The sequence below is a fragment of the Hyperolius riggenbachi genome, chromosome 6 (assembly GCF_040937935.1).
Source record: "Hyperolius riggenbachi isolate aHypRig1 chromosome 6, aHypRig1.pri, whole genome shotgun sequence".
In the NCBI taxonomy this organism is placed as follows: domain Eukaryota; kingdom Metazoa; phylum Chordata; class Amphibia; order Anura; family Hyperoliidae; genus Hyperolius; species Hyperolius riggenbachi.
This window is the reverse complement of record NC_090651.1, coordinates 122143388-122169074: the sequence shown is the minus strand read 5'-3', so window position 1 is coordinate 122169074 and position 25687 is coordinate 122143388. Positions and strand designations below refer to the sequence as shown.

At 42.6% G+C, this 25687-nt stretch overlaps 1 protein-coding gene across 2 annotated transcripts in view; it reads left to right on the top strand.

The window, feature by feature from the left end:
* The first annotated feature begins 2551 nt into the window (after window positions 1-2551).
* Window positions 2552-25687, top strand: part of LMO4 (LIM domain only 4) — a 60358-nt gene continuing 37222 nt past the window's right edge. The window contains exons 1-2 of one of the 2 annotated variants that reach the window (XM_068242621.1): window positions 2552-2897; window positions 6730-6968. In XM_068242621.1, coding sequence (XP_068098722.1) covers window positions 6733-6968 — 236 coding nt within the window. In that variant the 5' untranslated portion in view covers window positions 2552-2897; window positions 6730-6732. Of the gene's footprint in view, window positions 2898-5700; window positions 5765-6729; window positions 6969-25687 lie in introns of those variants that run through there. The other variant, XM_068242622.1, reaches the window with a different exon arrangement.

Sequence of the window (25687 nt, the reverse complement as noted above, 5' to 3'; positions counted from 1 at the left end):
CGCAACAGAATGTGGGTGTGGTAAAATATACATGAGCTTAGCAGTGGTGTAAAAGGTCTGCCGGGAAAGTTTGAACTCTGCCATAGTGTTTCCCCCAAAAATACATGTAATCTGACAGCATTTCACCAAAAATCCATGCAATATGGCAGCAGTTCCTCCAAAATACAGATAATATGGCAGTCGTTCCCCCAAAATAGACGTAATCTGGCAGCAGCCGTTCCCCCAAATACACATAATTTGGCAGCAGTTCCCCAAAATATGCGTAATCTGGCAGCGGATCACCCAAAATACATGTAATCTGGCAGCAGTGGTTCCCCCAAAATACACATAATCTGGAAGCAGCGGTTTCTCCAGCGTACACAATCTGGCAGTGGTTCCCCAAAAATAGTTAATTTGGCAGCAGTTCCTCCAAAATAGGTGCCCCCAGTATAGGTAACCAGGTCAAAAGGTATCCCCAGTGGAAGTAACCAGGCCTATAGGTGTTGCCTGTGCAGGAATCCAGGTTTATAGGTGTCCACAGAATAGGTAGCCAGGTCTATGGGTGTCCCCAGAATAGGTAGCCAGGTCTATGGGTGTCCCCAGTATAGATAGCCAGGTCTACAGGTGACTCCAGAATAGGTAGCCAGGTCTATAGGTGTCCCCAGTACAGATAGCCAAGTCTATAGGTGTCTCCAGTATAGATAGCCAGATCTATTGGTCTCCCCAGTATATGTAGCCAGGTGTATAGGTGTTCCCAGTATTTGTAGCCAGGTCTATTGAACTCCCCAGTATATGTAGCCAGGAGTATAGGTGTTCCCAGTATTTGTAGCCAGGTCTATAGGTGTCCCCAGTATATGTAGTCCGGTGTACAGTATAGGTGCCCCCAGTATAGCCAGGTCTATCAGTGCCCCCAGTATAGCCAGGTCTGTAGGTGTCTCCAGTATAGCCAGGTCTATAGGTGTCCCCAGTATATGTAGTCAGGTGTATAGGTGCCCCCAGTATAGCCAGGTCTATTGGTGCCCCCAGTATAGCCAGGTGTATAGGTGCCCACAGTATAGCTAGGTCTATCGGTGCCCCCATTATAGCCAGGTCTGCAGGTGTCCCCAGGAGGGGAAGCAGCCAGTAAAAAGGAGCTGTGGGCAGAGCGATGGGGAAGGGCGGATGTCTCCCCCCCTTCCCTCACCTTGGGGCCCCCCTTCCTGGCTCTCCCCTCCAGATTAATGTTTATTAGTCTCAGCGCAGCGGCTGGGAACTTACCGCTGTTCTTCCAGCCGGCGGAGGGAGCTGTGATCTGTACGCCGCAAGTCTGGTCTTGAGTAGACCAGACAAGCGGCACACAGATCAAAGCTCCCTCCGGTGGCTGTAACAGCGGTAAGTCCCTGGCCGCTGTCAGCCGCTGCACCGAGACTAATAAACATTAATCCGGAGGGGAGAGCCAGGAAGAAGGACCCCAAGGTGAGGGAAGGGGGGGGGAGACGTCCGTCCTTCTCCGCCGCTGTGCCCATCACTCCCTTTCACTGGCTGCTTCCCCTCCTGCTCAGGGTGCTCTGGCGGGCCCCCCTTGACCACGGGCCCTCGGCCCGTGCCCGAATGGTCAGTCCGCCCCTGGTTCTGGGGTTAATTGGTGACTCGGCTCTACTCAGTGGCGTAGCAATAGGAATGCAGAGGTTGCAACCGCACCGGGGCCCCTGAACCATAGTGGCCCATCAGGGGTCCACCTTCATCCAACTTAAGGTAAGGAACACCTCTATATATGCACTGCATAGTAGTAATCCTTAAAGGGAATCTAAAGTAAATAAAAAAAGCCAGTTTAACTTACCTCAGGCTTCTACCAGCCCCCTGAAGCCCCGCTCCTTCACTGAGCGATCCTACAGTCCCCGCAGCATCCCCCCTTTTGGCCAGGTGACTCAGCAAGTTGATGGCCACTGCACATACACAGCCCCGTCCTAGATCATGCTCCCATCGCCAGGTGCGTTCTGCGAATGCACAGTAGAGATTTTTTTCCTACTGTGCATGCACAGAGCGCAATCATGAGGCACGCAGAATGGGGCCTTGCATCCAGAAAGAGGGGCGCTGTGGGTGACAGGAACATCACAGTGAGGGCGTGGGCACAGAGCGGCTGCAGGGGGCTGGTAGAAGCCCCCAGGTAAGTTAAACTTGCTTTTTTTCATTTACTTTAGATTTCTTTTAACAAAGGGTTTGATTACTCTACATACACCTCTTACACTGCAGCTGTAGGTAGTTTTTAGGGCTCCATATCAATACAGTGGTTGGGGCCCCATTTAAAACTCGCACTGGGGCCCCCAAGCTCCTTAGTTATGCCACTGGTTCTACTTCCATTGCCAGGAGCTGCAGAGATGAGAGCTGCCACTGGATGGGATCTTCATCTGCACTCTCAATTAAAATGACTTTTCTAAATACTGCCAGAAAGCCAGGGGAAGAAGAAAAAAAAATCCCCGCTTCCACCTGATATATCCATCATCATCCTATTGCTGCGCTCGCAGGTCCGCCCTCTATCTCAGGCACTGGCCTTCCCTATTCCGCCTGAACAATCAGAGAGGGGATTGGGCTGGGAGGAGCCGGAGCGGCAGCAGTGCTGGAACACATGTCAGGCTTTGGAGAGCAGAGATCGCACAGAAGAGAGAAGCGAGCAGTAGCAGCCCTGGGCCTCCTGGCGGATCTGCAATAGTACCCTGTGTGAGCTGACTCCGAGGACTCCGCGCCCTGCAGAGGAGATAACAAGGACTTTACTGTGATCTCCAGTGACACTTGCGGCTGTGTTGGGCCAGCAGTGGTGGATCTGTGCGTGTTGTGGGACTGGATAGCAGAGCAGCTTCTATCCTAGCGGACCTGTGCGCTGAGCTTTCAGTACGTCTCGTCTCATCGCCGCCGCCACCGTGCAGGAGGGAACGGGTAAGGTGAGTCTGGCTTCATCACGCAGCGCTCTACCGGCACCTATCTGGGCAAGAGAAAGATCTCAACCACTGGGTAGCTGCCATAGGAAACGCAGCCTGCCTTGAAGTTTCCCTGCTAGCCACTCATGCTTCAATCGTGATTGTTCGATGGTAGTTTAGATCCTATGAGAGAGTCCTGTTTTGTTATGCCTTGTTCACACCATTCAATTTCCTGTTAGGTTGATGGATCGAATCGATTATTTCTGACAGGTCCGATCAGGTTTCCAACCATTTTTCTGATTACGTCTGTACAAAATCGATTGGACCTGTCATATTATCGATTCAACCCGTTGATCTAATGAGAAATTGCATGGAGTGTACCAGGCAAAACAGACAAGACTTTTGTAGGATCTAAACTACCACTGGACAATCGCCAGGCATAAAAGTGGCCATACACGCTTAGATTGCAATCCAATGTGCCAAACAGATCAGTGCCTCTCTGATCAGAGGGTTCAAATCTCCCCCCCCCCCCCCCCCCCCCCTATGCACTGTACATTGACTATAGATATTGCCATGAAATCTTTTGAAGAGCTGTCAAACTGCAGCATTGCACTGTTTGATACAGTGCAACACTGAGCCGTCAACCTACCGCCGATCCTCCGCCGCGGCAGATCGATTGAAATTTACCGTCCGATCCAATTGTAATCTTGGTTGGAGTACAAAATCCACAATCGATGTTGTTTGTTGCGTTAATCATAACTGGCAGATTTGACCAGGGTGGTTGAATCTGCTGGTAATAATCGATGCGTGTATGGCCAGCTTAACCCTTATTGATTTGACATGTTGCAAATGGTCAGTAGTGTTTGTTTTATTGAATGGGAAAGATAGAACATTGGGATCTATTTAAATTGACTAGATTTGAAAAACAATAACTAATTTTAAAACCAAAAGAATGAATTAAAACCTAGATGTGTGGTCAGCATAAAAAGCAACTGTAGAAATGTAAACTATAAAGGTGTTTGTCACTTTTTGGGTTTCCGTAGCCTCCCTCCCCTCTGAAATGTTTCTGCTGTTGCCCATGGTGAGGGGCTCTCGTGCCCCCAACTACTGTCTCTGAGCAGCGTGCTTGGCTGCCAACTAGACTTGATTTCCATGGTCAGACCCATGTGAAGGCTTTTCCCTGGATCTCTGTACTGCCACATGCCAAAACCCCCTCTCTTCTGCATGACGGATCCTCATCTGTGAATGTGCTCTTTTGAAGATGAAGGGCAGGCTGGTTTTAACGTGTGCTCCAATGTAATCAATATGTCAGCTTGTGTATGTGCAGGTCCTCCAAGACGGTATTGTACAGATTAAGTTTAGCTCATTAGCGGTGTGTCCCTGGAAATGGTGTTGGCGGCTGCGCAGGACGTTTGGAAGCTGAGCTGCAGTTAGTAGGACTGGATAGACCCTTCAGCCTGGCTCTCCCTGCAGTCTCTGTACTGGGACTCCTAGCAGTTTCTCCGATGGCTGTAGAAGCTGAGCTGATAGAACAGCAATCTCTAGAATCCCCATGTAGATAATCAGCTTTACTGAAAGATGTTTTTGTCCCTGTATTCCTTATGGGAAGGATCCCCTGTCTGTGTTGTACGTTGGGGGATCGCTGCCTGCCTCCCCTCTCATAGATCTCAGAAAACCCTTTTACTTTACCCTTTTTCTTTCATGAGAAACTGTGGCAGGAAGATCAAAGTGGCCTCCTCTAGCCTTTGTCCCTCTGAACCTGGGAATCTAGTGACTTGCCTAATTGAAACACAGCTTTGAATTAAGAATCTAGTTTTTTTTTTTTTTGTATTACAAATTGCCCTCCTCCCCTCTTCAGAGATCTCTGTGAAATGAAAGCGGTTGCTTTTGCCTCTAGCTGCCACTACTGGCTTCTCCCCCCTTTACATTCTCTAAATTGCCTGGCTATATAATTTATGTAGCCGCTCTATTAAAGTTAAAAGGTTTTTATTTCCTCAACTGCAATGAAACTTGATGAGAGCCCTCCCTATAAGTTATCTTGAGAGTCCTTTTCTAGTCACTTCAGCAGGATTCATCTCTAGTAGATTTAATCAGCATTAAGGTATTGCTTGTCTTTAAGAGCTTTACTTAATGTGGTTACTGGCTGCCTGGCACAGAGTCACGTTTCCTTTATCATTCCTTTTCTTAATTTAACGTTTTACCAGGATTAGCACAGGTTGGGCAGTTCTTCTTCGAGAAATTTTGAAGCAAAGAAGCGAGAGGGGAGAAAAAAATAAAAAAGGAAAAACATTGAAAGCTTTCTGTTGACTCTAGACAGGAAATGCAGATTCATTTAGGGGTTGTAGATGAAAATGTTACCAAAAGCCATCCGTTGAGTAATGCATCAGATAAATCAATTTACATAAAGGTATGATGCATTTGGGTACACGCAGATAATGGCTTTTAGAGTGGTTCCATTTCCCAAGTCCCAGTGTTTTGTTACAGCTTAATAGGTACAGTTTTGATTATGGCAGATTTTGTGGTTTTATTTACTGTCCTTTTTGCAAACAGTCACGGAGAAAACTGCTGCCACTAACTTCTGACTGCCTGCGGAACTTTAAGACTGTCTTGTTATGCTGGGATGTGAGGCTGCAGTGTGTCCATCTGAGCGAGAAGGGTTAGGGGGGTAAATCCACCTAAGCAGCAGGGGCATAGAGCCTTACTGGATTGCCATAAAGCCATTATCGCATTATGCCAAAGCTCGATTAGAAAATACATTAGTTTGTTCTCATCAGGTTGACATGCAAAGGGCACAGAGCTGAGCTGCTGCACAGCCTCTTTTGAAGCATCTGTCACAGATTCTCTAGTGGATCCAGCATCCCTTGTGTGTGACCATCCACAAATGTTACAAGGTAGTCAGACCACTCTTGTATTCAGGCTGGTTTTCAGAAGTCATGACAGTCTCTAGTTTAGGCACCACATATACCAGTATCTGGCAAATGGGGTTAAAGCTCCTATTCTAATGGCTGGTCAGCATAATCATGAGTAATATAAAATATGCTTTTGTGGAACAGGTACCCAGTTTAAGCAATGTTGACAATGGCCTGGTTGAGTTGTGGAGCTGTGCCTTTTTGCAGTTGTTGACAGTCAAAGGTTTTCTTTTTAATCTGTCATTGGAAGGCTTTTGAAGGTGTAGGTTCCTTGCATTTAAATTGATGATCAAGGACAGATTAGTGAGACAAAAGTGTCATGTGTTTGTATAGGCAGTTTACAGGGCTTCCTAAAGTTCACCTCTTGTTTGTTTGCCCCTAATTGCAAAGCAGCCTTCATTGATCCTCCTTGACATCAAATAAGGTTTCTACTGTGTCTGCAGTGATAGGAGACTGATGATAACTGCCTCAATAAGGAATAAAGAAAGTGGCAGAGATGTTACAAACTGGCCTGGCAAGTTCTCATCCCATTGTTTACATGACTGGTGATGGATTTGTTAAACTGCTCTAGTGTAAGTATCTAGACACGACTTAAGAGCTCTGTTGGCTGTTAGCCCCATTTGTTTGGTGGCACTTTGGGTACCAGAAATATGCGTTAGTTTGTGTCCTTGCCCTTTCTTGCATTTTGCAAGTGGTGTTTTGAACTAGATTATTTTCCTTAGGTTTTGACACAACTTCAGACAGCAAGGGCAATCAGTAAAGTGATCTATCTGGTGTGTGGCACTTCCAAGGGAGATCAGTGACCTCAAACAGAATAAACAAGCACTTGCTGCCTCCATTAATTAGCTTAGTCCAGCGACATGCTACTGTATTAAATAAAAACAGTAAAGACTCAAAACGGTCAACAATAACTTTTTTTTTTCTGTTTCTCTGGTCTCTCTCCTTAGATCATGGTGAACCCAGGCAGTAGCGCCCAGCCACCCCCAGTGACGGCCAGCACCCTCTCCTGGAAACGGTGTGCTGGATGTGGAGGCAAGATCGCAGACCGGTTCTTGCTATATGCCATGGACAGCTACTGGCACAGTAGGTGCCTCAAGTGCTCGTGCTGTCAAGCTCAACTTGGGGAAATTGGCACCTCTTGCTACACAAAGAGTGGGATGATCCTCTGCAGAAATGACTACATCAGGTTTGTGTCTTCACTTCTAAATACCTGTGTCATCCCAGAATTCTGTGTGTGCCAAAGTAACTGCCACCTACAGATGCCATACTGCTGCTTACTAAAGAGCACTGCACTGTATGTTACGTACGCAAACCAGATCACATTGTGACTTCCTGGGCTAATGTTTCTTATGAACAACCTTAAATTTGGCATGATTTTTATATGCACATTGTTTCCACTTCACACATGATTAAACATGCTGAATCTTATTATCAAAACCGGTTGCCCCATTCCCCCCCCCCCCCCCCCTTCCTTCCTGGAGAGACCGATCCATTTCTGACTTCTGCATGCAATCATCCAAAGTAATGAGCAAGCCATTAATTGGGCAAGGTGTGAGCAAAGATTAATTGCATGTCCATCATACTTCCTAATGTCATCTTTAAAAGATGGGAATCAATAAGGAATGGTGTGCCGGGTCTGATCCGTCCAGGTGAAACCAGGCTTCTTAAGTCATTAGACAGAGGCATTTGAAGGATTACATATTTAATTTAAGTGAACGGTTTAATACACTGATGCACCTGGATGCCCTGTACTTTAAAATGCGTCCTGTTAAAGATTCTCTCCACTCCAGCCATTCGAGCTTCAAAAGCAGTGAGAAAGTAAAAAAAACCCCACACATTGGATCTAGTAGTAAAGTGTATAATGCACGAGGGTAATGCTTGCCTTCTTCCCTTGTCTGAAATGGTAAGTGATTTTATGACCCAGGTTGGATTTAATGCCCCTCTAGAACTCATTTAGTTCTAAAATGATAGAGTCCAAATACTATAACCTGTGTCCTGTAAGAACCTCAGTGTCTTCAATCAGTTAAATAGAAGTAATATGCTTTGGTGAAAGGCCACTGAGGGATGGCGGCATTCATTTTGCTAAGTGGTTCTTTTTAGACTTTAAACGTTGGAAAATCGTCATGTTCTTTAACAAACCGGTTCTCGTCCTTTTTTACTTTTCTGGTGCAGAGAGAATAAGTAGAGGCTTGACAGGGCTGCATGAAATAGAGTGGAGCAGCATGTGGAAAAGAGCCATTTGGTGGAAGTGTGAAAACTGACACCATGGTACAGATATATTGCAGGCTACTGGTCATAAATAAGTCCACTTCTGCCTATTACTAATTGCAACCTCCTGGACCTCCAGGCAGCCATCACAACGTGTCTTGTATCTAGGCATGTGCCTGCGAGATGTTTCAAGTATGATTATTTTAATTTTTAGGTTTTCCTCCCCGCCAACTACTAGTGAGCTTAAAACATAACTACAGCTCAGCGAGGCAAGGTTTCATTTTCTTGACATGACATCCATGAGGCCATTTTCTAAATATGTGTTTACTTTGAGGTGGTGTATAATGTCCTGTTTAAAAAAAAAACTTGACCGTGCATGTTTTTCACTGACCAAGGATGGGAATGAAAGTGAGCCTATCAAAGCAAACGTCTGCCAATCATCCACCTCTAGAGGCAGTGATTGGCCAATTAAAATACCTGTCTCTGTCAGTAGAAATGTTGCATGTTCAAATTTGTTTTTTCGTATGAGGCTGTACTGAGTACACTTGTTAGTGTTTGTGCATGTTTTCTGCACAGAAAAACTGATTTAAACTGAGAACTCGTGTTAATCGATGGGCTAGTTCATAATGTGTTTTTTTTTTTTTTGTTTTTTTTTTTTCCTCACGCAGAAATAAACTATCTTGCAGGATAATTCTGCACATTTTGTCAGTTTTCTCTATCGATTACATTAGCTGCTGTGAAAAAAAAGCATTTTTTTTTCTGCATATAAACGCACATGATGTGCAGAAAACTGAAAGACAAGGGTGTCCCCTAAATTCATAAACATTTTTTTCCGCATCAAACTCCCCTATTGAGGGCGCTGCATATGGAGAAACAAAGTTTCAATGTCCCCCCTTTAAGTGAATTTGTACCAATAAACTGAATATTTTGATTACGGCACATCCTATTTTTTTTATTTGTTGGTGTAGTAGGTACGTGCCCCCGACTCTTCAATTGTTTGTTCTATGGATGTAATACTAGAAGCATATTAAAGTAGTGCTGCTGATACCATCAATAGTGACTGAGCCTCCTTAGACATTGTGGCCATTATGGTGTTACTAGTACATCTGGACTGTCTGGCAGAGTGGCCTCATGTAATGGTAAATGTGTGTACAGAAATGTCTGGCAGAAGTTGATGTGAGGATATGATTGTGTCTTTGAAATGCACCTTCTGAACGAGTCCAAACAAAGTGCTTCTGCTTTTACCCTTCATTTTGAGCTTGGGGAGGAGGAGGGAGGGGGCGGGGGCAAAATCCACCTCCTCTTCCATTAATGAAAGTGCTTTTGGTGGGAGACTGACATGCAGCTCACAATCATAGATTCGAGATAAAACAGGCTGACAGTGAATACACACAATTAAAAGCTTTAATTAGTGACTCCTCCATTTTCTTTAGTCCTGATAGGTTTTATCTAATGAGATCTGGGCCCTGGCTTAGATCTGCTCGGAATGACGTGTCCGAAATGAATGAGAGCTGCATCGCAAACAAAACATTTAATTAACAAAATTGGCCTGTAAGAGAGGGGATTATTAACCGGGGCGAAGGATTCAGACTGTTAAAGGGCCAGAGTCTGATGCCTGGGAAACATTAAAAGGATTTGGCCAGACCATGATGTGATTACTGTATCTTCGATTCGGAGCATCGCTGCCTCGTGACAGCAGACTGTATTACCAGGATTTAAAAAAATCCAGCAGGCGAGGTTCCTGATCGCCACAGTACAACAGTGTTTCTATCGACAGCCCTTGGCTATCGATTCTCCTTGCTTGATAACTCACAGAGAGAATGACAGTTTAATGCTGCTTGTGTTGTCGAAACAATGTTTGCTCGGGTTGTTACTTTTAACCCTTCTGCTGAAGGATGTATGTTTTTGAGGGGAATCCATTTTGTTTTGTTGTTGTAGATATCCCACAACTGCCCCTTTCATGTTAACACAAATGTTTTTTGCTTTGGCAATGCTAAATGTATTTGGTCCTGCCAATAAAGCTTTTTTTGGATTTCGATAAGCGCGCTGCTTAGAGGTAACTGCTGTACGGTGGCCTGAATGTACTCCCTGATTTGTAGGAAAATGTGTGTCTTGGTGGTTAGGCTTGGGAAAAATCACAACCGCTTAGTTGCGGGATGTAGTGAGTTCATACAAGATTCAAGTGAGCCGGGCAGTTTCAGATGCTACAGTTACCAAATTCAGGTTGTGCTTCTGATTCTCGTAGGAACAAGTCTGGTAGCAACCCCCCCCCCCTTCTCCTCCCCTCGCAAGCCCCTCCTCGCTCTTTGCTGTGGTTTAAAAAGAGTCCAAGAGACATCATGCAGAGAGTTAATTTCCCTGGTAATCAACAGCAAGCTGCTATATTCAGGGAATGCTGTCCCTTTAATTGAACAGGCTAGGTAATTAAATGGCGTTTTTCCAATAGGACGTGCTAGGTAAATCTAATAGTTGGTTATTTAATATCACTTTGAAGTCTGCCCACTGAAGCACAATGACAGCACAGGAGCATGTGAACTATTAGCTGGGAGAGAAGGGGGAAAAAAAACCTGGATCTCAAAAATTAATTAAATCGCATGCAATTTGGGGGAACGTTTATCTTGATTTGTCATAACAGAATTAATTCAAGGCCTCCAATTCACTTGGGGGCAGATCTGTTACTCTGAATTAACCAAGCGTAATTTGGCAGATTTTTTTTTTTTTCCTCCTTCCTTCTCTCTAATGTAGCTGCTGCCATTATACACAGCCCTTTTTTTCCCCTCCAAGTATCAATAGCTCCTAGAGCTTTTAAGGTGCCTTAGTATCCAGTTAGTATGAAGTACCTTTAATGGACTTGGCTCTTGGCATCACTTTGTAGCATTTGATACACCCCCATTAACCCCTGGTGAGCTGGAGGTTAATGCATTGCACTCTGCTGCAGGAGGGAATTAAATGGAAAATAAAAAAGAGGCGAGACGTGCGTAATTGCTTAGAAAACGGTTAATGCTAAAGGAAAGAATTTATATTAAAAAAGTGAAATAATGCATATGACCTTGAAGTTGATAATTCCCCCCCCCCTCCCCCCCCCCCGCCTCTAACACAGCCATCTTAATGTGGTTTCAAGAAAGACTGGAAGTGTTGGGGGGGGGGGGGGGGGGAATAGGTGTTTTTTATTAGCAATCCCAAGTTTTTCAAGAAGTACGGTGAACAGATTTGTTGATGGGATTAAGAGATCGTAGAGGAATGAGTAATTGGTACTACTGAGTACATTTCTCAAAATGGTTGTGCTATACAGATATAGAGATCAAAAATGTCAATGTCTCAATATTGGCAGAAGAATAGTGAGTGGTCTGAAGTAATCTGTTTAGTGTCTTGTCTATTTATCTAAGTATAATGGCTTGAATTTTTAGCAATACAATACGATCCATATAACAGAGGAACCTTTCTTTCTTTTTTTCTTTTTGCCAGTAAGATGACTTTTTTTTTTTTTTTTTCATTTTCGTTGCGATATTAAAAGAATCGCAGTGCAGGTGAGCATCTCCTCCTCTGCCTGGAAGCTTGTCTCTGCTACCAATCAAAATTACTTTTGTTTTTCCACACCTGAAAGCAAGAAGCGGTCATTTGCTTATGATATGACCATAAGCTGTCCCACAATGCATTAGGCCTTTCTTATTCCAGGCATATTTGATCATTTTTATTTTATTTTTTTTCATAAAATCTTCCTCAAATCTCTGGCGTCTGATAATGCAGTTTTAGTAATCCAATCCAAATATTTGTATAGCGCTTTTCTCCTGTCTGACTCAAAGCACTTGAGCTGCAGCCACAAGGGGCACTCGAGGCCACCCTGCAGTGTTAGGGAGTCTTGCCTAGAACTCTTTACTGAACAGGTACTGACCCTAGCCAGGATTCAAACCCTTGTCTCCCATGTCAAAGGTGGTGCCCTTAACCAGTACACTCTCCATCCACAGTAGATTTCGGGCAGAATCTGGCGTGTTTAGAATTGGTAGAATATCTTATTTGCATTGAGTGATATAAGTAATAGTTCTATTGCATCAGTCAAGTTAAGGCCATGGACTGCGGCTTTTCCAATACAAAGTGGAGTCTTCATTGTGCTCCACTGACTTGTGCTAGCCATATTCTGTGCTATATAAAGTAATGTGTGCTAGATCCAGTAGACACTATCTTCCAGATATCAATTTACATTTTTAACCACTTTGCACCGGTAAATATAGTATGGCTTGTACCACTGCAGCAGTTGGCTTAGTACTGGCCAATGGAGTACAACCCTATGCCAACCAAAGTACTGATGGTACTCCTGCCTGTGTTACCGAACCCCCCCCCCCCCCCCCCACACACACACACACACACACACACACACACACACACACACACACACACACACACACACACACACACACACACACACACACACACACACACACACACACACACCACCCATCTGCCCCAGCATTGTTGTGCCCAATCAATATTTCAATTGCGAATGCCAATGTTTTAATAGTTTTTTGTTAGCTTCAACATTTTATATCTAATCAAAGGCTGCTTTATATAAAATTATAGTGCCGTGTATGTCCTGTCTTTAGACTACTCAACTGGGAAGAAGATGTCACTGAAGTGCAAAAAAAAGTATGATCGAATTGTATGTGTAGTACGGATAATGAATAGATCATTAGTAGCAAGAAAACATTGCGTCATACTGTCACAGTTTAAAAACCACACTCTGTCTTTTAAACTGTAAAATAAAGCAGACATGACGACCCTTTGAACTTTCCTGCAGTAAAACCTTATCTTAAGCGGTTTCTCACTGTTTCTCTGCTGTTTAAGTGCTTCAGAAAGGAGGACTGTATCTGAATTATGTGGGGTGGAAGAGCTCAGAGAAGCTCTTTTGCATAGATAATTGAGGTTTTTTTTTTTTTTTTTTAAAACTCTTCCTGTACTGGAAAACATGCATTTTTTTCTTCTTTGCTACCAATGTTCTATTTCTTAGCAGTACTACACAATACAATTCATTATTTCATACATTTATTTTCGCTTCAACAACTGTCCATCTTTTTTGTATGGACAAACATTGTTGAGGAACCTGTTGAGCTCTGCCTATGGGTTTTAAAGCAAAAACTCTTACATGATTAAGTACACCAGCCATATTGTCACAAGTCTGCCTCCATAGTTTTGAGCTCTTCAGTTGACTCATTGATGTACATTAGATGGTCATAAATCACAATCTTTGTAGCTATTGAGACCATTGAGGTATTTGTGAAATCAGACACTTCTGGCTTTCTAGCTACTGTGGAATAGCATCCTCTCTTTGATGACCCTTTGCGGTGACTTTGTTGTTCCATTATTAGCCAGAGACTACCTGCAGCAGAAGAATTGCTTTATATGCGAAACATACTTTGGCCTTCCTTGGGGGAGGATTGCTTACTTATTTTGTGTAAATCCTTTGCAATAGGTAGCAAAAAAACATGTCTGTGTATCTATAGTGTGTACTTAGTATTTTTTTTTTTTTTATCATGCATGCTGAAAGTAAATGCCCTTTATATGTAACTGATTGCATCATCTGTAGCAATAATAATTGCAACCAAACCCTCCTACAACTTTACTAGCTGCCTTTCGCTATTTACTGCTACTACCCATACAGACCTGATCAGATGTCACACTATTGGTTGAAACGATTGTGAACGTTTTTTAACCAATGAATAATGTCTCCATACAGGTTTTCTAACATCAGCTGCTCCTCTCAGGTACCGTCATAGCTGACTTGATTTGTCAAAAGTTAAGGTTTTAATTGGGGGCAAGCGCAAATTGAAAATGTATGGAGTGTCCAGTAATGAGATGCTAATTTTCTGTGCCTAGTTACATTTTTGTTGCAGATTGCATGCAGCTTGGCTATTGAGCCAGTCCAAATCAGCGACTCCTGGCCACTCCCACTGCTGTTCCAGTCGTCTCCACTAAAGGCTCACACACACATCAGACTATAGTCTTTGGAAAATGAAAGATCACAGACCAATCTTACCACCCTTCATGTAGTATGAGAGCCATCATCTACATCTACACAGTCTTTTCTATGGAGCTGAACTCCACATCAGAAAAAAATCTTTGCAAGATGCTGCACACACAGATGCTGTACAGACACAAAAGATCAGTATCTGCAAAAGATCGGTTCCTGCCAAAAATCCATTCCTGCAAATTGCAATGATAGTCTATGAGATCTGCAGATCATCATACACACCTTGTTTAACAGACATTCATCTGCAGATCAGATCCACCAGGATGGATTTTCAGATCTGCAGATGATTGTCTGATCTGCAGATGAATGTCAGTTAAACAAGGTGTGTATGATGATCTGCAGATCTCATAGACAATGAATGCAATTTGCAGGAACAGATCTTTAGCCCCATCTACACGATACGATTCTTTATACGATTCGATTACGATTCTATTTACGATCCGATTAAATCCAACATGTCCGATCAGGATTCGATTCAATTCAATTTGCCTTTGCGGATCGTAAATAGAATCGTAATCGAATCGTATAAAGAATCGTATCGTGTAGATGGGGCTTTTGGCAGGAACAGATCTTTTGCAGCTACTGATCTTTTGTGTCTGTACAGCATCTGTGTGTGCAGCATCTTGCAAAGATTTCTGTCTGATGTGGAGTTCAGCTCCATAGAAAAGACTGTGACGGTATGGCTCTCATACTACATGAAGGGTGGTAAGATTGGTCTGTGATCTTTCATTTTCCAAAGACTATAGTCTGATGTGTGTATGCACCTTAAAGATAGTGGCTAATCAGAATTTTATAGTTCAGTATTTTACTATTATCCTTTGGAATTTCTATTGTGGCACAGCCTTCCTGTAGAAAACTAATTGGTTGCTATCATTCCTGGCTTGTGCAGTCAGCAAAATTCAGGGCTGTGGAGTCGGTACAAAACCACTCCAACTCCTCAGTTTATGAATACTCCAACTACAGGTACCCAAAATTGCTCCGACTCCTTAGTCTAATACTTACCAGGGTTGTGGAGTTGGTACAAAAATCATCCGACTCCTCAGTTTATGAAAACGCCGACTCAGACTCCTGGTGCCCAAAATTGCTCCGACCCTTACTCCTCAACTCTGACTCCACAGTCCTGGCAAAATCTAATGGTCAGTGGTCAATTAGGTGAGTGACTAAGGTGGTATGTATTAGGGATGATCAATGAGTTGCAAATAATTCCAAGTTGATGCAAATTTATTTAGCTTAAAAATCAGGGCTGTGGAGTCGGTACAAAAATCTTCCGACTCCTCAGTTTATGAAACCACGACTCCAACTCCGGGTACCCAAAATGGCCCCGACTCCGACTCCTTACTCTAATACTTAACAGGGCGGTGGATTTTGTACAAAAATCATCAGACTCTGACTCCTCAGTTTATGAAATAAACGACTCCAACTCCGACTCCGGGTGCCCAAAATTGCCCCGACTCCTTGCCTCCGACTCCACAGCCCTGTTAAAAATGGACCAATCAAGTCCCACCAAGGTATAAATTGTTCCATTTTCCAATGTCCATGTGGACATTAATACATTTATTCAGCACTGCGGGTAGTGGCTGTCCACCACATTATTAATTGGCCTCCTGAGCAGAAAACTTTACCGCTAATGTTTAGTGATTTGGGGGAAGTATAGTTTGTTAGGTTGATGTCACACTGTGCGTTGTGTAATGTCCATTCTACAATATAAACATGCAAAAAACAAAGTGTTTGGATGACGTGTTCTGTTACAGAACAGGGATGTGGACATGCCTATATGATTGTATGGGCAGTGTGTTTACATGCAGAAACACAGCAATGCACATAGTGTAAACCCACCCTTAGTCCCTGAAATTATTTATTTATTTTTTGTCTAATGCCTGGTATACACCATGTTATTTCCCATCAGATTCACGGTCAAATTCCAACAGGTTCAACCTGATTTTCACTTGTATAGACGTGCTGGGAAAATGTTTATAAAAACAATCTGAATTTATTATTTATATAGTGCCGACATCTACCGCAGTGCTGTACAGAGTATATTGTCACTTGACTGTTCCTCAGAGGGGCTCTCAATCTAATCCCTACCACAGTTATATGTCTATGTATGTATCGTGTTGTGTATGTTTCATAGTCGTGGGCCAATTTAGGGGGAAGCCAATTAACTTATCTGTATGTTTTTGGCGTCTGGGAGGAGACCAAAGTGCCTGGAGGAAACCCACACCGAAAACGGAGAGAACATACAAACTGTGCAAATAGTTCCCAGTCCTGCAAGGCAAGGGCAGCACAGTGGCGTAGTGGGCAGCACAGTGGCGTAGTGGTTAGCTCTCTCGCCTTGCAGCGCTGGATCCCTGGTTCGAATCCCAGCCAGGGTACTATCTGCAAAGAGTTTGTATGTTCTCTCCGTGTCTGCGTGGGTTTCCTCCGGGCACTCCGGTTTCCTCCCACATTCCAAAAACATACGGATAAGTTAATTGGCTCCCTCTAAAAATTGGCCCTAGACTACAGTACTTACACTACATAATATAGACATATGGCAATGGTAGGGATTAGATTGTGAGCTCCTTTGAGGGACAGTTAGTGACAAGACAATACATATATATATACACTGTACAGCGCTGCGTAATATGTCGGCGCTATATAAATACTAAATAATAATAATATTAATAAAGGGTGCTAACTACTACACCACCGTGCTGCCCTATCAAATCAGACCTGCCGGAAATTATCGATTCGACCCTCAATCTAATGGGAAATTGCATGGTGTGTATCAGGCATTAGAGGGCATCCTTTACCGTGTGGGTGTGTTTTTGTTATTGTTATATATAAAAAAAATGTTGTTGCCACCGACAGGCTGGTTGTTTTGCATTTTCATCTCTGGCAACATCTGATGACTAGCTGAGATCCAGTAACACCAACCAGTCAAACCTTAGATTAAATATTGACATGTGCACAATCTTACATCAGATCTACCTTTCCAAGCAATGCTCTGCCTGTTTTTGTTAATGGTGTCACTATATTAGGCACATCTTGCTGTTTTGTGATTGATTGTGTTCCCCAAATGCTAAAATATTAACGACCTCCTATAGTCTAAAGACCTTAACAGAGGAAACTGAAACCATTTCTGTCATCACAATTAAGGAGTCCCCTGGCTTTAATTAGCCTGACCTGGGGTGTATCTTGCGCCCCCCCCCCCCCCCCACTCCATCATAGCTGAAGTTGAAGAGGAGGGAAAAAAGCCCATTAAAGTCCAGACTGAGACTGATAGCTACTTAATTGAGCACCTAAAGCCTCCAGCCTTTTAAATCAAACACTGTCCTGCACAATCCCCTGGTTAGATAATTAACTCTCCTGCCTCACAGAAACTCTGTGAAAACAAGTTTTTAGAAAAGGCTACAGTTACACAGTTGCCTTCGTTCTTGGCTCAAAGTGAAAAGCAATTACTTCTCTTAATTTACAAGGGTTTACATTCACTGAGATTTTTCAATTTCTAGAAAATGATATAATTAAATATTCGGCCCGTACATGCTGATGGGAAGCATTCCCATGAAAGCAAATTGACCAATCTTATGCAAGGGAGCGTGAGAAAGGGAAACGCAAACATATCATACTGGACCACATTAGGGAAATTGGGTTTGACCTACAAACGACCTTCATGCACTGAGACTGATAACCAACATCCAGGCAATTAAAACTGAACAATAGTCAGTATTGTTTTTCTTTTGCTTCTTTTTTTTTTTTTCTTCCCCCTTTCTTTTTGTAGCCGACATGGTATTGGGTGGCTGTTCCTCTCAAAGGAGTGACAGCCATAGGGATTGACAATGACTAGCCTGTTTTTTCCTTCAATGTTGTTTGAGGACAGATCTGCGGTAGAGCAAATGGATTTTGTCCCACTCACTTTGCAAGTAAGGGATTTTCTATGATGCCAAGAAATGGGTAGTTGAAATGTACCCCTATTGGAGTTTAAATGGCCAAAGCCCTATCCTGCACAAAAAATCACCTTGTATGAAAAATGTTGTTTTCATTTAGAATATGATCAACAATGAACAGGTATCTCCTAGCTCCACAGTATATGACTTTGTACAGCGACTATCCGTATGTGGTCTAATGGTGTATGCTTGTTAAGCCAACTAATCCCTGGTACACACTATGCAATTTTCCATCAGATTGACGGTCGAAACGATTTCCGACAGGTCGGATCTGATTACAGATCATTTTTCTGATCACGACTATACAAAAATCAATCGGAAATCAGATCAAACCTGTTGGAAATAATCAATTTGACTATTCATCTGATGGAAAAATTGCATTGTGTGTACTGGTGCAGGGAATCTGGATTTAAGCCTCGCACACATGGGGAGAAAGTTTTGCCAGAAACAAGCAAATGACTCATCGTTCAGATCTCGTTGAAAGATCAGAAGCACAAACGACATGGAATGTGAATGGCAAGCGAACGGTCCACGATGGTGCTTGGGCGTTTTGAACGACCAACATAATAGATCACTTGGGCAGATAATCGTTCATTGACGGTAGTGTGTCATTTTTGTAGAATTCTGTTTCGGTGCGAATGGAGCTTTAGCTTTTTCTTCTGTGTATATAGACACGTGATGTGCATTAACTGCCACCTAAGTGCATAGCCCATGTTATCTAATTAATTGCCCTCTACATGGTAGACTTGACCAAATTACAAACCACCAGCTTCAAAGTACTATAGGGGCCTGATCTCTCCTGCCAGACATCACAATCTGCTGGTAAGGGGCTTAAAAAACCAAATACCCTTTAACAAATGAATCCTTTTTTTTTAATGTCTACAGCAGTGCACGTCATACTACTGAAAAGCTTGGAATGAAATTGGTGGCATACTGTTTTATTAGTGAGTTGTTAGAACATTTGTGTTAGTGTATCTCTAGTCGTAGAAAGGAGACAGAACAGCATTAAATAAAGCTAGACTGAAACTTTATTTTGTTTCATCTCCGCAATGCAATTTTCTGCAGAGCTAAAAATGTGCAAGTTAAACCGATCTTTGCCGTTCTTTTAGATAGTTGTGTTCTACCTAGACTTGGATAGATTAGAATTTACCATTCATATATAATGGAGATCGTAAACCTGTGCACCGTTCCATGTTTCACCTGCAGGTGGTGCTGCAGATTGTTTCAATGAAAGCAACAGCAAAGGACAACTAAAGTCAGAGGTATATGACGGCTGCCATATTTATTTTCTTTTAAGCAATATCTGTTGCCTGGCTGTCCTGCTGGTCCTCCGCCTCTAATACTGTTACCCATAGAATATGAACAAGCATGCAGCAGACCTGACCTTTTTAGATCTGACAAGATTAGCTGCATGCTTGTTTCTGATGTGCTTCAGACACTACGGCAGCCAAATAGATCAGCAGGACTGCCAGGAACTGGTACTGCTTAAAAGGAAATAAATATGGCAGCCTCTATATACCTCTGACTACAGTGGTCCTTTAAAGAGCATGAATCCTCCATACTTTTTTGGTCCTTGTATTGCCAGTGTCTCAAACATGAGTAACTCCAGTGCTAGTGCAACCTCCTCGACTATATATTATCTCTGCCTGATTGGACATTCAATTAACAGTGTTGGTTATGAGGTGATGCAATCTGCCAGGGGCCCATCAAAAGAAAGCAGTGGTTGATGGTGTTCATTTCTCAGTAGTAATGTGTTTCTTTGTGGTCCTTATCGCATTTAAAGGAAACCTGAAATGAGAGGAACATGGAGGCTCCCAACTTCATTCTCTAATAAACTATACCAGTCATATAAGTTCTGTGCTGATGCTTTAAAGGGAACCTGAAGTCGGTAAAAATACTCACCTCTGTAGTGTTAAGCCTGCTTGATCCCCAGTCTTCCTTATCCCGTTTGGTTCCTGCGCTGGGACCCTTTTTTCAATACTCAACATTGTTGAATATTGCCGCCATGCTCCCCCCTCTGTGTACAAGCATGGGCGCACTGTGCAAGTGCTAAGTTTGACCTGCACAGCAGTACAGCGCTGCTCATGCATAGCTTTTTTTCATGCTACTGCGTAGACCTGAACCCTACTAGTGCCTGCAGAGTGTGGCTCATACAGAGAGGGGAGCATGGCCTTCATCAAAAATGAAGAGCATCCCGGCCGGCAGCGAAGAGGTCTTGGAGGATCGGGAAAGCCTCTGCAGCCTCCAGAAGCTTTCTTCAACAGTGGTGAAGTATGAAACTTTTTTTTTTTTTTTCCCCCGGAGTTCAGGTTTGCTTTAAGCCACTGGCCCAGAATTAGATCACTCAGTATTTGATCCGCATGCTGACTCCACTGGCTACATGCTTGATGCAGGTGTCTCATTTAAAAACATTAAGCTCAGCATGACAGCTAGGCAACTTGTATTGTTTGTAAGGAAATGAGAATGGCAGCCGCCATATTCCTCTTGCTTCGGCTTCTCTTTAAGGTATGGTTGCAGTGGAGAAGTAGAGGAACCATAAGGGGCTTCTAGGATTATTTATTTGGTCCATCACACACCATTCTGATAATGGACCATAGGTCCACTTTTTTTTTTTTTTGTCAGATGGGTGTGGATGTCTGCTTCCCGGTGTTAAAGTGGACCCAAACATTTTTTTTTAATTCAAAATATTTAGTTGCACCACTCTGATACTTACAAAGATGAACACCCCTTCAAGCCTATGAGCATTTCAGTACATGCTTTTCATCCTTTTCTTTTCATAACTAGGGTTATACAGGTGGCAGCCATTAGCAATTCCTCCTTTGTTGGACACCATCTACTCCACCAGTTTGATTCTGTTCCTGCAATATGAAAGAAAGGGAGGGGTTCCTCCAATAAATGTAAAATATTTTGATTTGTCATCATGCAGCTAAAAATGGCTGCTATTTTTTATTATAATTTAGAAAAAAAGATTTACTTTCTGAAATCTTGCATTTTTAATTTTGGGTCCACTTTAATTGGTCTATTACAACATTTCAGTTTTTTGTATAGAGCTGAAGCAACATAGTTCATTCATCCAAGAGTGTTAGTGCAACTTTTTGGGGATCGTAGAGGACCCCTTTATCAAGGCAAGGTATATGATTGGAGTTTCCAGAATGTTGGTCTAATACTCTTTCATTAAAACAAACCACCATATTTCTTCATCTCTGTATGGAAGGGAACCTTTTTGAATCGGCCTTTTTACCGTTTTATGTTTTTTTTAATAAAGGATTTATATTGTTACTGCCTTAGACATAAAATGCCAGTACACAACACTGATCTATTGTCACCCACGTTAAAAATAAATGTTGGTACCTAACGGGACGGCTACTATAACTTATTTACTGCTAGGACTAAAGTCACATTCCGGAAGCATTTTCTCCCCATTTGTGCCAATTTATGTGATCGTGAATTATTTCTCTTGATAAACAGTAACTGCCTTTTTTAATGTAGTGTGTGTTTCAATCATGGACTGCTAATAAAGAATTGCACATAGAGCAGAAACACTGAGCGACGCCCTGGAGAACTTAGTCAAGGCAGATCTAAAATGAGTTTCTCAAGTTATGAAGAGTTTGCTGCTGGGGCCAAGGTCTTTTATCTGCTCCCAGAGGCTTGTGCTGTAATAGGGTAACATCAAGACCAAAACCATCATTCACTAGGGGACATATTTACATGAGTCGTCTATTTCATACTTACAAAGCTAGCTTGACTTTTGCTTTTACTGCCTATTTGAGCAAAAGTATTTTGAAAACACTATACATGTTGATTATTGTATTTGGAGCATATTGCACATTAAATTGGGTTTCTCATTGCAGCCATCCGGTTCCAGCTTTAAAGGCCTATACCCACGTATGGATTTTTGCAAGAAATTTTGCACAACAATTGTTGTTGTGATGCCATGTAACATCGTTTATCAAAAGTTTGTTCCGATTCTTATTGACTTTCCAATCCTTATTGCCACGAATGTGTACGTGATTCTTAGTTTCCAACACCGCAAACGACGCATGCAGATTCGGCCAGATGGATCGGGGCGACAATCGTTCCTTCGGTGGAGATCTATTTGGCCGCATCTGCTGGTGGGCATTTTGCTTTAGAAAGGTTGTGTTTTTTTTTTTTTTTTATATCCAAGGCCCAGTGGCATGTGCATATGGTATGTGCATGAGTGCAGAGCACAAATGGCATGTCTGGTAGTGTGTAGTTTGATTCATTTTCCTTTTTATGGCGTTGCCTTAAAGGATAACTACTTGTCCACAAATTCAAGTGGTTCCGAGATAAACTTTTACTCATTGCATAATTGTGTTCCATTCATATAGTTTATAGGGCATTCCTCAAGCCATCCATATAGTTTATAGGGCATTCCTCAAGCCAAATACTTTTTGTTTTGTTTTAATATTTTAATTACCTATAAACTAAACAAGCCTCGCCCACAGCTTTTCCAGTGCCTTGGCACTGTAGCAAGGGCTTATGGGAGCTCAGTCTGGGCAGGAGGAGGTTACTAGCCATTGATTTCAGAGGCAGAGGGGAGGAGGAGAGGGGACTGAATTTACACACAGGTAAGCTGATAGCATCTCCAGCCCTCAGCCTGTGACAATGTGACAAACAGAACATGGCTGCCCTCATTGTATCACAGGAATAATTATAAACTTTTGACGCTGTTTGCAACTAGATTTGCTGTGTAAACTATCTAAACTTTAGATAGGCTAAATAGACAAGTTACTTGTTATAGTTTTCATCTCGGATCCGCTTTCAGTCCTCTGTTCACTTACAAAGTGCATTACATAACTAGTTTATACCCCCGTATACTTGAGGTCTCAGCAGTTGGAGGATGGACAGAGGGACTTTCTAAATCGCCACCATATGTACTTTTCAGCCACCTAATGGCAGACACTCTCTAGAAAAACTAGTTTAGGACATATTGTCTTATGTTCTGCCCAGTAGATCAGCTTCATCCTCAGGGGAGAGGGCCGATCTAATGCACGCTACTCAAACACAAGAGTCATACTTATGATGGTTGCATGCAGGTTGCCAGCTTGTGTAAATATGGCTTATGTTTTTTTCTGTAGGTTCAGTGATTCAGTTCAGTGACTGAATGACTACTAATGATTTACAAATAAGACTGGAGGAGACGCTACATGTCATACATTCTCAGTGTTTTGTTTTTTTTTGTCATATTTGTATACATCCCTGTAAACATGTCTATACACTGCCAGATGTCTTGCTAAGAATGATGGGTGGTAAGAAACCTGCCCATTCTTAAAGGACACCTGAACTGACATTGTTATGGAAGACTACCATATTGATTTCCTCTTTAACAATACCAGTTGCCAAGCAGTCCTTGCTCATCTGTGTGGCTTCAGTATTGTATGAATCACACACCTAAAACAAACGTGTGGCTAATCCAATCAGAAGCATCTATCTGCATGCTTGTTCAGGGCCATGCAATTTGCATTGTTGGAAAGGAAATAAATGTCAGCCTCCATATCCCTCTCAGTTCTGGTGTACTTAAACTTGTCTGCCCCAATCTCTCTGATCTTGGTTGATAAATGGGCACAGTTTGCATTGTAAAGTTTAGTTGGTGATCATTTGTGAAACTTTGCTAGATACTGTTTATAACAGGGCTGTGGAGTCGGTACAAAAATCCACCAGTCTTCTGCTATGGGTCCAGGTACTTGAGCCAGTCGGGCGTAGTGCGCATGCACACACTCCGCCACCAGGAACGTACTACACCTGAGTAGCACTATTGCGCAGGTGCAGAATGCTCCTGGCTGTAGGAGCGGCACATGGCTGGACTGCGCTGACTGGCTGAATTACTGGGACTCCTAGCAGAAGATCCAGGTGGTGGAGGAGGTCAGCAAGGGACTGATTGGCCTGAAGGATGCCCCATGTATGTATAAAAACATTTTTCCTTTTCATCCGTCTCGGGTACCCTTTAATTCGTAGTCACCAAACCAAATTTTAACAACCTATCAAATTTATTTGATTTCATGAGCAAAGAGAGTGCATACATTTGCATAAATCAGCATCAACGCAGAATTATTTCCATCTCATTGACCATCTCTATTAGTGACACGGCTACACAGCAGGCTTTATACTTACAGCATAGATGTTATTTAGTATATATAAGAGATTCTTGTGTACACATCATATATACAGTCACAATCAGATATGTATATCTGACTTTAAAAATACAGGGACTGCATTATTGAAGCAGTGCAAGTAACTAATTTTGATTGGTTTATTTCATTTTTGTGGACTAAGCACAGCTAGTATATAAAAATTATTTATGATGACCATTATCTGAGAAATAGAACATTTTATCATATTTTCTATTTTAATTAGTTTAAATTCATTAGGAGTCAGTGCATTTTTTCCTGACTCTGACTCCAGGCACCCAAAATTGCTCCGACTCCACGACTCCCAACTCCACAGCCCTGGTTTATGATGAGGAAACTCACTATTTGCTGCACTATTACATGAGTTGACTTGCATATTACTTGCTCTTAAGGGGACACATGGTCATCTTAACATGGTTGTATTCAGAATGTGATTTTAATTTTAAGTAAGTTGTTTAAATTCTTGTTTCTCCTCAGAACCTCCTTGAATTTGAATAGGTTATCTCAAGGCCCTCTTACTCCTAACTGCTTTCCTGTCATTTCACTGACAGCAGTTAAAGTGAACCTGAACTCAGAACTTCCTCTCTGCTCTAAAAGATAAGCAGCAACATAATTACCTTTTAAAGAAACATTTCTTGGTTACAGCTGATACAAATCAGTCCTACAGTATATCTGCAGTGTTTCTACTTCCTGCTTTCATGGAAGCAGACATAATGTTAACATCCAGTGCTTTCAAATGAGCTTCTCTGCCATGGCAGTCAGCTGACCCAGACAAGAGATCAAATTACAACTTGTGATTAGGCACAAATGAGAGGGAATTAAACAGGCTAAACTCTCTAAATACATACAGGGTGCATGTCTCTCTCTTTTCCTTCTGTCCTGTGAAAGAGTTCAGGTCCACTTTAATAGCCATGTCACATGACGTAGAAGTAGCTGCTGCTAGTTGCAGCTCCTAAGGCTGGACCTACCTGGGTCTGTATTTCCAGCCAATTCAGTTACTTTGATTTAATCTTACCTGTTGCTCCAGCATGGCCAGTTGATCAAGTTCAGATTGACTTTTGACCAATTTACCACTCTGATGAACAAGAATATCAGTAAATCGTTTTCGCAGAAAGGGCTTTTGGTGTTGTTGTCTGCATAGTGTGTTTATTGCATACATTGGTATGAAGCAGATTAGCACAACTAGCCAACCTCCCTGCTGAGGTTGGCAAGTTGTGCATTACACTGCCAGAACTCTTGCTATTCGAGTGCTGGTGCTGCCATACTCAAACCGTAGCACTAATCACTCTCTGATTGATCTTGGTGGTTTGCAAACGAGTCTACTGCAGTGACAGTGGCTTCTGCCTGGCTTGATTATGGTCCTGCTGATCATTAAATTGTGCATGCTTACTTGTAAAGGATGTTCAAGCTTCCTAATAGAATTCATTGAGCTGCAGGACCCCAATCAAGCAGGGCGGAATCCCCCATTGTGGAGGCAGACCACACTACGGCTAAATGACTCCTGCCTGGCTTTTTATGCATAGAACTTCTGTTAGCAAGGGAGATCAGCTTACTGTTGGAATAGAATGTAGAGGGAACCCTAGCACTGATGTTGTTTTAT